The 13,527-nt window shown below is 37.9% G+C and overlaps 1 protein-coding gene across 1 annotated transcript in view; it reads left to right on the top strand.

Annotated features, from left to right (window-relative positions):
- ADAMTSL1 (ADAMTS like 1) overlaps window positions 1–13,527 on the top strand; it is a 301,999-nt gene that overhangs the window by 164,825 nt on the left and 123,647 nt on the right. Inside the window, exon 5 of the mRNA XM_030467596.1 lies at window positions 6,731–6,967. Coding sequence (XP_030323456.1) covers window positions 6,731–6,967 — 237 coding nt within the window. The remainder of the gene's footprint in view (window positions 1–6,730; window positions 6,968–13,527) is intronic.

Genomic DNA, 13,527 nt, shown 5'->3' with positions numbered 1-13,527 from the left:
TAAGACAGATTGATACTGCTGCTTGTATAGTTTCTGAGCCATCCTTAAAAGAGCAAATTCAGTCCAGTAAATTCACCACTTCCATTGTCTGGTGTTGATCAGGAACTGGAAAGATCATGTGTGTGAAGCCACATGTGTAAATAGTAAAAAAGGAATGAAGGAATCTGAAGATGATTTAGGGTTGAATTGCATCCGCTTTTTTTTTTTTTTTCTTTCCTATTCATATTGACTCCTAATATGTTTGCCACCATTTTAGAATATAATCATGGGGGGAGAGAGGATATTATTTATTTTTCTTTAGAAAATTACTCTGATTGCAATGAAAACATGTTTTTATATCAAGCTGGATTGTTATACTAAACATTATGCAAAATAAACAAAAATATTTCCAAACTGCAAGTAGGATTTTTTTCCAAGCTAGAGTAACTCTTTGTTCCTTCTTCCAGGCATGTTCTTAGTTGCCAGGTTCTCTCCAGGATTTGTACCAGGCTATCTTGCCACCTCATTTGCCCTTTCTCTTTTTCAGGCCTTCTGCCATAATTTTGTGTTTTGGTTTCTCTTCCCCTGTTTACATGAAAATCTATCTGAAGGATATTTATTGGAATGTGTGCTGTCTTGATGCCTTTGCTCTTCACTCTCTCTAGTTATCAAGCCCCATTTTGTGATTGAAGACATTTTTAGTTTTCCTGATATTTTTCCTTCTGTTGCACTGCTTGAATCAGACCAGAAAAAAATTGAGATGCATGAAACTGGCATTTGATTCCCAAAGGACCTTGCTTTTCATATTTACTTGCTTATAGCTGCCAGCATGATGATGAGCACTACATTTAAAGCAGCTCTAGAGATTTTGCTGTTTGATATGAAAATAGGCAATGCTGGAAGCTGAACAGTGTTACTAGCTTTTTCAACAAAGTTTAGAGCAGTTCTGTTAAGCCTAAGATAAAATTTGTAAATGGTGGATCCTATTAACCAGACCACCAAAACTTGTAAACACCACCTGCAGCTCTTTTATATATAGCCCACTTTCTTCACTTGGTTAAAACACCAACTGTAATGATCGCCCTAGTTTTTTGGCTTGCATTGAGACAAACTACTTCCATCTCTGCCTCTTATCAACTTGTGCTGCATGTAATACACACCAGCCATATATTGCCCATCTCACTGTCAACAAAATGACACTATCTTCTTTCCCTGCACCAAACCGCAGCCTATTGGAAAGTGACAAACCTGAACTTCCATATAAGTGCCAAAATCTCATGAGCATTGGCATGCATGTAAGAAAAGAATTATCACCAGTAGAATTTTTCCAGAAGTACGAAAAATTACTGCAAGGATTTAATTTTTATACCTTCTGGTTGGTAGGAATGCCAGATGAATTCTTTTGCAATCACTGTCTCAGTTTGCACTTTGCAGTAAAATAAGGTTAAAGAAAATATCACACACACCACACATGTCCCCTAACACCAGATTTACTTAACGTCACTTTAGTCATTGCAGTGGAAGTTCTTTCAAACTCCGACCACATACTGTGACTATAATCTGTTCTTCAGAATGCTGGGTTTTAATAACTACCATCTTATTTTGAAATTAGTGTATTTGAAAACCTCTGTGTGTCATCTAGAAATTATTTTTTCATACTTGGAAACAAGTGCTTTCAGTATGTTGCTAATAGTAGCAGCTTTGAATTCTGGATTTGCTGTCTTCTCAGCAAGAAAACTTCTGAATCTTTGAGTACTGGAAGTGGAACAAAAAACACCCTATTGCTGCCTTGATATGTAAATGCTTTGAGAATTTTTGTCGATAAACCACCTGCTTCCAAGACAGTGACATTTCAGGACTTTTCAGGGTGCTGGATGAGTCATAGATGAAAATTCAAGGTTTTTCTAGTTTTTATGGGTCTTTTTATTTTAATATTTCATTTTGATCTTTGTGAGAACCCACAGTGTTAAGATTATGTACTCGTATTTGGTTTTGAATTCAGTATTTGGAAGGTTTTTTCCAAGCTGAAATACAAGTTACTATATCTAATTTAAACACATCACTTTAATATTTAAAAGGTATGAAGAAACAAAAATTTTTAAATTACAGAAAAAGGCGAATACTGAATTTTTTGCCAAAAAAAAGGGAACATCCTTTAAAAAAAAAACAACACATTTTTTGTTAAAAACTGATGTTATAAATATTCCTCATAACAAATATTCATGGAAGTTTAGATTTATACTCATTGGTTTAGCACCCATCGCTACTCTATAGTTATTTAATACAGAGTAGAGGTATCTGATTATGTTCTCCCGTTTACTTTGTTCATATTATTTCTCTCACACTTCTCTCTGTCAGATTTTGAAGTGTCTTGGGGTTGTCAGAGAAGGCTAATGCACAAGCTCCTTGCAATCTAAGCAGCTGAGCATTATCCTATCCTATTTTAGAAGTTCACAGCAGAAGAACAAAAATCTGGCTGCAAGAAACTTAAACAGGGCACTCAACAGTACTTCAAGGCTGAGTGGGTTTTCCTTTAAATACCTAGCTCTCCCAAGTGCCTGTACTTTTATCTAAACTTCTTATTTAATCTTGGGCAGGCCTCTGCTTCAGGACCTTAGGGTTTCTTTCTCAGTAGGGAAATCAGTGGGGCTGTAATGCCATGTGTACTGCATGGAACTGATTCAATAAGCTGTTCTGTCAGATGCTACACAGAGTAGCCCAGTTGTTAGTCATTTTTTGCACAGACGAAAAACTGCAGGTAGAGTAAATCGTTCTTGGCCTCTGCAAATATACAAGCGCATATATTGTAAACTGTTTTAAGGCTCCTTGACTGTTTCTTCCTATCACTGCTTAGATATGATCTTCCACATTTCACCCACTAAGTAAACTTTAAAAACTCTGACCCTCTTTTGTCCCATGAAATCTGATCTACATATCGCCATCGAGGGACATCTGGGATTCATCTTATCTTTTCCACTGGTTTGTTAGTTAATAGAAATTGTTTTGAATGGGATTCAAACATGGCAAAACTCCATGGACCTTATGAATTACAGTAGGGTCAAATAGAAGGTCAAGTGAAAAAAAAAGTTTTGGATGATAGGAAGTAAATTAAGACGTAATAATATGGCCAGTATTAGGTGCCTAAGAGGTGAAGATGAAACTCCTGTGTTTATTTTAAAATGGGTTTCATACATCAAAGGGGTTTCTGATCATCTTTAAAGTATATATATTTTCTTCGCAGTGACCTGATAGGAAGAATGCAGATCATAGGTATCCAGCACTAGCTCGATACTTCAGGAATATCTCATGAGCCTTCACAAGCTAAAAGTTCATGAAACAGCCATCTAGGACTCACACAGTTAGAGGAGAAGCAGTTGTTTCATATTCACTGGAAATTTTTTCCCCAAAAAGTCCTATTGAATAGGAAGCTTAAAGATAATGGACTTAAAGGAGACTTCCAAGTTTATTAGTTCTTTCAGATTCTTCAAGGAGTGCAATGTCAGCTATTCCTCATATCTGCAGGGGCCCCCGGATAATTTCCAGAAGAAAATAAGACCAGTAAGATTCAAATATAGCACCAAAACTTGAGTAACCTGAAGCAGTGCTTTTGCAGCTGGATACCAGTGCTGCTGCATGCTCCAAGCCTAACCCAGGCCAGACAGATTAGCAAAATACGTCACATAACTACAAAATTTATGCAAAGATACGCAACCCTGGGTAGACTGCCACACTGACTTGGCCTGTAACTTTTGGCTATCTCAAGGTGTGGGCACACCCTTGTCTGTCAATCTCTTGTGCTGGTAGACAAACTTCATACTGTTAGATAGCTTCCAGGATCAGACCCTTAGGAGGAGTGAAGCATAAACTTCATTCAGGCCAATGTCTCAAGTGTTAGCACACAGTTGTAGAGGATCTCCTTCCACCAGTCACCCATCCACAGAAAGCAGGCAAGCATGCTTGTTTTTCAAAAGGGGAAAAGACTTTTTGGCATCAGGGTCTAGAGTTTCTTCAGTCCAGGAGCCAGCACTGCAGAAGGGAGGGACAGAAAGACTGCCTCAGTGCTGAAAATTCTCTTATCTAGAGGTGTACAAAGTATTTAGAAGAAAAAAAGCCATTTACTATTTAAACTCTATGCAAAAAAGACTGGCTTTGCCTTATCTGTTATTTCAGCAACTAGAATAATCATTTATAGGCTATGAACTTTTATCTGTTTTTCATTATATGACTGCACAAAGTCTAGCACAAAGAGGCTCTGATCCCCACTGACATTAATACAAACAATAATTAGTAAGTTTAAAAAGAAACAAAACAAAAACAAAAAACCAAACAAAATAAACCAAACAAGATCCATCACATGAACATGAGCTTAACTAACAAGGCCAAAACTTGTACAGTTCTGATTTTGATTTCAGTCTCTGACACATAATGGGTAATATTCAGACCACGACTTTTCTTTAACATTATCTGTTTTAGTATTAAAACCTTTGTACAGGTTATGCTGGTGCTGTGTATAGTTGTTCCCCTCTCCAGGAGAGGGATCTTGAAAGCCATCAGGTGGATTTAGGATTTAGGATTTCAGTTGGAGAATAGTGGTGGGACAGACTGCCACCCTTTTTCATATCTGTGTGCCAAGATAAGCAAGCACGTCTGCATTTCTGACTGCTTGAATGTATTCTTTTAAAGGCTTCAAGTTTCATGTAACAAGCTCTACTATTTAATGTATTGTTTTATTTTGGTCATGAGATCAAAGACTGAGAGTTTTTAACGTTGGTCCTGGTCACCTGCCATGTCATGAAAGCTTGTTATGTTGACTGTATATTTTTTTCTTTCTTTGATTTAAAAATAAAATCCAACACAACAAACATAGTATTGAATGCTGTACAAAGCAGGATTATGAACTCTGAATGTTGTGTGCTTTGTTGGAACTTTCTGTCTTTGTAAAAATAAAGCTATTGCAAGCCAGAAAGTTTCGAAGGTAGAGTCAAGCTTGAACCAAACAATAAAGTTGGCTTGGATCTCTGCAACAGGACTAAGCCAAGCCAATAGACCCGATTGTATTCATTTATGGAGAGAAAAATTCAGAGAAGGGTATGCACCAGAAGATTTTGTGTAAGGAAATAAGGCCATAGTGTTCCTCTTTGCTTGTCTCTTTTCTTTGAAGAACAGAGATAAGCCAGGTCTTGGGTCAGGCTGTAACTGTCTTGTTCATCCTTGGCTTGAAAACAGAACATAAAGACCACTTTTCCTCTAATTGTAGCTATAAAGAAATAATGAATTTCCCACATATGTTACTGCTCTTTTGACTCTGTGCTACTGTCTAAGCTTTGTCCTGTATCAAGAGTTAGTCCAGATCATGAAGTACCTGATTGCTTCTAGGTTTTTTGGGAGATTTAAAATGAAACTGAAATACTTCCAATATTTTACTGGTTCTTGGTTGGGTGGTTTTATCTTCTATAACTAATGACTAGACAAACTATCTGTTGTGTAAGACTTCAAGCAGTAAAAATCCAGTTATAAGCTTGGAGTTTTGATGTCAAAATAATTACCTACCAAGCTGATAATTTTTATGATTCTCTCTAAAAAAATAAAGTTACAGTTCTCAAGCAATGGGTGTAACAGATATTCATTTTATCTGGTATTTGACAAGGTATTGAAAAGCAGATTTCCTTACAGCATTAAGATGGAGGTCTGTGCAATCTTAAACTGAGGCAGCCATATTCCAACATTTACTTTTTTGTCACAGTTCTCATGATATTTAATGTTTTTCATAAAGCTTAGCCCCTGTATTCCTGTAACTATGATGAGAAATTCCACTTACTTCTAAATAAAACAGTGAATCACTAACCTTTGTAGCTGCCGTCACAGGAAAACTTAAAACACAATTCTTCAAGGGCCAAAAATTAGAAAGGAAGCAAAGAGAACTTATGTTTATTTTGCCTGGAATCTTATGATTTTGAAGCTCTTCCTTCTCTCCTGATACACTTACTCATTGTTTTCAGTACTACATGATCACAAGAAAGTATATGTGGGTAAAAAAGCCTCACATTCTCATCACCAAGAAACTTGAAGTAGTATGAGTGGTCTTTGATTTTTCGTATCAACTGTACTCCATTCAGAGTAGGGTTTATATATGTCACAAACCTGCTGAAGGATTAACAAAGGGTATTATTAAAGCTCTGCCTTTAATAAAACAATAGTTAATTGTTACTTATTCAAGTTATGAAATCTCAGGTAAAAGAAATACAAGTATGTATTGCATTGTTCTGACTCTTGCTGCCCTACCAACTGATTTATGTCACTGAGGTGCATTAAAACTTGTTAGTAGGGCTTAAATAAACAAAAAAATAAATAATCCTATTCTTTTTTCTTTCTCTTCAAAGAAAGAGGAAAATTTGATTGGAAGAGAAAGGCTGTGCACATACACTTCTCTACACAAACTCACATGTGGATGACTGGAAAGAGATTCAGCAAGAGCATTTAAGGGCTGTGGTTAAGACACATACACTGCCTATCTTGTCCCACGCATATGGACACATGGTCTTGATGTTCTTTTAATACTTTTGTAGATATAAGAAAAAAAAAAGTATAATTATCCATGTGAATGTGTAGCTGTAGCTATTTCGATCAGTGTTCTTTTTCTAAACAGAAAAGATCTCTACATCTGGCAGCTGTAGAGTGCAGCTGGCTGCCTGATACTGTGACCAGCTGTCCTAAAGAGACCTGCTGACCTTTCCCTCTCTCATTTCTGCAGGACTGCCCCCCAGAAGCAGGTGATTTTCGTGCCCAGCAGTGCTCTGCTCACAACGACGTCAAGTACCAAGGGCAGTTTTATGAGTGGCTTCCCATCTCTAACGACCCCGACAACCCGTGCTCGCTGAAGTGCCAAGCCAGAGGAGCACCTCTGGTTGTGGAGCTTGCACCAAAGGTTCTGGATGGGACTCGATGCTACACTGAATCCCTGGACATGTGCATCAGTGGCTTGTGCCAAGTAAGGAGAGAAACTCTGCCCTAAACTCTTTCCTCGTTAATCCCTCATATCTCTGCCACATGCTTACTCTTTCTTCTGCTCCATACTTGAGTAATTTTAGGTCTTCATTTTAATAATCTATTTTAATTCTCTTAAATTTACTTCTTCCACCAGTTTTGGAAGAGGTGTACAAATTCAAAGATTATTTCCTCACTTCATGCCACTTCCCTGGTTCTTTTTATATTCTCAGTTCTTTAACTGTTTCAAATAGTTAATTGCAGTAGCAGATTTCACTTGAAAGTATCATAAAAAACAAATGTTTTTATCTTTTAATTTGGATATACCAAAGTTTTCCAAGTCTATGAAATTACATTATCTTTGAGGTTTATTTCTCTCTGTAAGTCACAAAACACATAGCAGTAGATGAGGTGCTAAATTGGAAAATCTGTCTCTGATTTGCCACAGGATGAAGCAAGCTGCCACATCTCTTTGGGCTTCAGCTTCCCTGTTTATGAAGAGTGGGATAGGGAGACTTTTAACCCTTCATTCTATCATCTATGGAGATCTGCTTATCATTCACCCAATTTATTGGCATCTTAATTTTTTTTTAGATTACCTTTGTGCTTTTTCTTCTATTGTTACTCTTTTTAATCTATATACTTCAGACTTTAGTCTTCTAGAACACATGTAGATTAAAAGTGGATGGTGGGGAGGCCATTTTCACTGTCTCTGTTAACAAACACTAAACACACTCGAGTCTCAGGAAAGACTGTGTCCAGATTCCTGCTTCAGCTCTAAAATCTATGTAAACTTGATGTATTGTTGGCTTTCTAGAGTATTTTCACTCTGTGCTTTTGGAATCCTTCTGCCCTGTTTCCTTTCTGTTTGCTTTTGTATCCTGAGTCAGACGCAGTCCTGCAGTAAATGAAACAGACTAAGCAGTTATTGGGCTAATTCCATTTGTGGTCTGTAGAAGGCTATCATCCAGGCCTCTTGACCCCAGCTGAATGGACAAGTTTCTTGAAGTTCCAGATTGCCTAATGAGGCAGAATAATTTCAGTGTTATTTTTTTCTTCTGTAGTATTTTAAAACCTTAACTGTAGGCATGTGAATCTGGATGGGAGAATGGTTCAAATTATTCTGCCTATACTGGCCTAGAAATTGGGAGCAGTGCATTTAGGCTCTGTGTCAAGCTGACTTCTGTTTTGATCCAAATATGAAGCATACCTTTTGGAAAATATCTTCTCTTAGGAACAGAGCTTATAGGCATTCACTGCTGAAACAAGCTCATTTGTATTCTCATGAAGGTAGCTCCACTACTACAATGAGGAAGAGGGATGTTATTTCTTAACTGTCTCTGTGGCTAAGGTAACTATTTTGTAAACAAATTAGTACACTAATGCCAGTGTTCCTGAAGAAATTTCAGTATTATATAACCTTATATAATAAGGTTATAATAAGGTTAATATAATAATATTATATAAAAAATATTTCTTAATTTAAATGCATAAACACAATGTGTATTTTCCATGTCACTTCGTCACTTCGTCAGTGTTTTCCATGTACTTTAAAATTACAGCAACACTTTTGAGGGTGCTCCCGCCCCTCACCAAAAGAAAACCCAAAAAAACCCAACAACCAACAAATGCTTAGGCTGCATTTCTCACAGTGGATGCATTTATATTTTGGGTGTGTTATATGTAAAGTAAAGTATATGTAAAGTATTCTTGTCGCAGTGCATCCCTGCTAGCCAGTGGTATCTTTATCACATTAGAGGTAATGCATTAGAAAGTTTTCGCTAGATTAGGCCTTATTGTATGCTTTAGGATAGCAGCTGCTTTACTGTCTATCACAGTAATAGCTAATACTACCTAAAAAGTACAGAACTGTAATGAGCATGAAATTTTTCATAATTAATGGTGAACCTTCTTTTAAAGCAATTTTCTTCCATAGCCTTTATAAAGATCCTTTTAAGAGAATGGGAAACTCTAGTATTGTGGAAGAACTAAGGTGTCACTAGGAAAATTTGTAGCCTGGTACAGCCCTTGGACTGCTGTAAGTTACTGCTGTCCCCTCTGAGAGGCAATGAAGCCACAACATGTAGTCCTAGAGATACCAATAGAGACTTTGAGGCCTTGGGACTGTTAGTGAGGGAATCTAGAGCACAGATTACTTTCTCCTCTCTCCTTCCAGTCCCTGTCAGTGGCATTAGAAGAAACAGATGAACACAGTCTCTTAACACAGAGCTCTGTGGATGGTGCTACTGGCACAGTTTTGGGGTGTTTTTTATTATGGGATGGCCTACAAGGTGTTGGGCCTTCTGTCTTCACATGGGATTCACCTTTCTCAGAGGTTGAAACAGACCTCTGCTCAGGACCTTGCAGGGCTCCTTGACAGAACTTCAAACTAGATTTGAAGAGGGAGCAAGACAACATCACATTTCCCTGTGGCAAGATGTGAGATAGCAGATCATGGTTAGAGAGGAGGAGTGCTAGTGAGGGACCTTTCAGCTTGGTACATTGAGACATGCTGAGTACACTGCAGCACACTAGAAGTCTTATGGAAATAAGCCCATGGCTCCCAAGGTAATAGGGGCCAACAGGGAAGCACTGCTGAAATACTTCTGAGGAATTCCACACAGTAAGGCAGCTTCATTGGGCCCAACTTAAATGCCTGTATGCAAATGCACTTATCATGGAGAATAAAGAAGAGAAGCTAGAGTTATGCATGTGCCTCCAGGTACCGTGGAGACATGGTGGGACTCACAGTCTCTCCTGTGACTGGAGTGTTGGTATGGAAGGATACAGGCTCTTTAGAAAGAACAGTCAGAGAAGATGAGGAGGGGGTGTTACAGTATGTCAGTGACCAACTGGAGTGCATGGTGATCCACCCAGAGATGGATTAAAAGATAATGGAGAGCTTATGAGTCAGGATTAAAAGGAAGGCAGGGGACATTATAGTGGAGGTCTGCTACAGGCCACCCAACCAGAAGGACCAAGTATGTGAAGTCCTCTATATACAGACACGAGTGACACCACATTTACAAGCCCTGGTCCCTAAGGTCAGGCTGACAAGCCTATAGTTCCCCAGATCCTCCTTCTGAGCCTTCTTGCAGATGGGCGTCACACTGGCAAGCCTCCAGTCACTTGGGACCTCTTCTGTTGACCAAGACTGTTAATAAATGATGGATGAAGACTTTGTGAGCTCCTCTGCCAGCTCCCTCAGTAACTTTTGGGTTAATCCCATCTGACCCCATAGACTTGTGACTGTCCATATGCTATAGCAGGACATTAACTGCTTCCTCCTTGATTGTGGGGAGGGCTGTTCTGCACTCTGTCCTTGTCTTCCAGCTTAGGGGGCTGAATAACCTAGGAGTGTCTGGTCTGTCTATTAAAGATGGAGGCAATGAAGGCATTAAGTATCTCAGCCTTTTCCTCATACTTCATTTAATGTTTACCCCTCCATCCAATCAAGGATGGAGAATCTTCCTGGCTTTCTTTTTATTGTTAATGTGTTTTTAAATTTTTTGTTGTTGTTGGCTCTTTTGACAGTAACCAGACTGAGCATTTCATCTTCTGGCACATAGTCTGCTCCTGCACATTTAAAACTTCCTTCTTGAACAATGTCTTCCCCTTCCTGGACCCCTATGTCATTCACAACTGCATCCCAAGGAACTCTCTCAAACAATGTCCCAAACAGGCTGAAATCTGCCTTCCAGAAATCCATGGGGAAGGGTTTGCTGAACAACCCTTTGCTTCACTAAGGATCAAGGGCTTAGTTATCTTCTGGTCACTAAGCCTAAGACAGGTCCTGACTACCACATCTCCTGTCAGTCCTCAGTTTGTGCATGGCAGATCTACTGAGGCCAATCCTCTGGTAGGCTCACTTACCAATTGTGTCAGGAAGGTGTTTTCCACACACTCCAGGAACCTCCTAGACTGTTTCTTTTCTGCTGTGTTATATCTAGTAGGTTGAAATCCCTCACCAGAACAAGGGCTAGCAATTATGAGACTTCTGCCAGCTGTTTGTAAAATCTTCATCTCCCTCCTCATCTTGGTTGGGTGTTCTGTAGCAGACACCTGAACTCACCTGTTTCTGTCTCTGTCACTGACTCATTTTTTATTGTCTCTACTGTAATGACTTTACTTGTTTGTGGACTGTGACCTTGCTTGGCATGTTACCATCACTAACTGTAGTACCTCTAACTAGCTGATCTCTCTCACTTTTCACTCAAGCAGTCATTTGCTAGCATAGCTCCCTCTTCCCCCATACTTTCACACTTCGGGTTCTAGACAGATTCAAGCCAGGTTGTAGCACTGAGTAGAGAAGCATGGCCTGTGATGCTCTGACAGGCCTGTGCCCAAAATGCCAATAATCCATGAAATTTATTGAGACTTTTACTAATGAAAATAAAATCTCCTTCCTGTTATCCAGTTTCTATGACAATAAGAAAAATAAAAATCCTGGATTTCTGTCTTTGTTTCTGCTGAAGGGGAAATACTTCATTTTCGATTTTGGCCTTTTCTACTTTCCTTAGCCCTTTCACCTCTTTCTGTTATCATTGTTTTCATAATTAGTTCTCTCTCAAGTTAATCTTTGTCCTTTGCTTTTGTGAATTCCACAAATGTTCCTTCTGCTGACTTTGGTAAGGAAGAACACAAAGGTCACTCTTTGCTTTCTCAGATGGGTGATCAATGATTATTTAAGGTGACTTCTATCTGCAGTATTAGTATCAGAATCTGCATGTTGCTGTGCAGCACTAGGTCAGGATTATTTTTTTTTTAATAACTGTCATGGCTTCTAGTAAATATGTGGCCAGATAGTAAGATGGTACACAATGTTTCAAAAAAGTGGGTCCCATCAATATCATAGCCAATTCCTCACCTGGTGTAAATAAGTATTGCTTCCCTGAAATTCCATTCATGGGTGAGTTGCTTGCAGTCTGGCCAGTCTCTTTTACTCTTTTTGTTTGTTTTTTTTTTATTGGCCTGCAGTACAAGCCACAGTGAAGTATATGATTTAAACATTTCAGCCACAGCACAGACAAATATGAGTGCTTCTCTGTGAAAGACTGTGATGTACATTATAAAACTTACATCATTTCCATATTGAAAAACTGGACATTGAAAGTGTCTGTAACCAGAACGCCCACTTTTTGCCAAGGTGGTGCAACTATACAAGGTCTCCCAACAGAAGCAAATTTTTACCACTGTCTCTGAAAGATGGGAGTGAATTTCATTGCAAAAGCCTGACGAAAAGAATGATGCTGCAGTTAACAGCAAAATTAGTTGAGTGGTGCCTATTACAGGATCAGTGGCCCAAGAGATGAGATTTCTGTCTGGGATGCATAGATAAGACCTATTCACTCCTCTAAATATCTCCAAGTTTCTCCACTCTTTCTAAATTCCTCCAAAAATCATGATAAAGAGATAAACTTTTGTTTTCCGTTACTTTAGCATAAATCTGCTCATTTTACAGCAATGTCAGACTGTCCTGCTTTAGAAAAAACAACTCTGATGCTAATTGTGTGAGAATTATGATGATGGTAGTTTTTATTATTGCTACTATTACTCTTTCTGTTTGGGTTTTTTTATTTAAATATCATGAAATAATTTCATATGTAATGTGGGATAATAGAATGAACCATATTATAGCTCTAATAGCAGGATTAGATCCACTGACAAAAAGCCACTCATTTTTAAGAAGGCCTTAAACAAAGGTTCAGAATTGGAAAAAGTTCTTTTGTTTTGTTTCCTCTTCAAAAATGGTTTATTTTTCTCCATTGCATTCTTTCAGTTTTAAAGACTGGTAGGTAGTGCTGCACGCATTATGATAGTATTGCATTTTTCTTTACAGCTCTACTAATAAATAATACCAGAGATATTTTTCAACTTTTGTCATCTATTGATTCTTCAGATTTTTTCTTGCTGACCTGCGTAGTGAATTCACATCAGCCAACAACAAGCTCAGTTTCCTTAGCTACCTTTCAAAAACAGTGAAAAGTATTTGTAACAAAAATGGTCCGTCTGTGGATCCAGTATACAATGGACACAACTGAAAACCACTGATTTTAAAAAACAATCCAAAAAACAAACAAAAATCCAAAAAACATTAGAAAATTCAATTCTTTGCTACATCTTCTTTATTTTTAAAATCAGAATTGCAATGGAATTGTAGCCAACAAAACTCAGGTTGAATTTCCAAAGCTATCTTTCATCTCAATGAATGCATTGGATTAAGAATGCACTGAATGCATTGGATTAAGAGTGTTTTGCCAGAAGCATATTGAGGGTAGTTTCATAGAGCTTCTTCATAGATTAAACATATTTGTTTCAAATATTAACATTTTGCTACTGTTGGTCACTATTTTTATGTCACTTATTAGCTGTTGTAAATCCCTAATTGGCAAAGAAATTGATTGTGAATTGAGATTCACCAATTATTAAAATCTTTTTAACCTAAAGAAAATTATGCTATTTTTTTCAGTAGGGCTTGGATATTAAATAAGTAAAATAGCAACATATAAATACAAAATACAAATGTGATAAATAGGAACATCTGTCATTAAAAAGAGGTTTCAA

The sequence above is a fragment of the Calypte anna genome, chromosome Z (assembly GCF_003957555.1).
Source record: "Calypte anna isolate BGI_N300 chromosome Z, bCalAnn1_v1.p, whole genome shotgun sequence".
Lineage (NCBI taxonomy): Eukaryota > Metazoa > Chordata > Aves > Apodiformes > Trochilidae > Calypte > Calypte anna.
The sequence above is the reverse complement of the archived record's forward strand: the minus strand, read 5'-3'. Positions and strand labels throughout refer to the sequence as shown.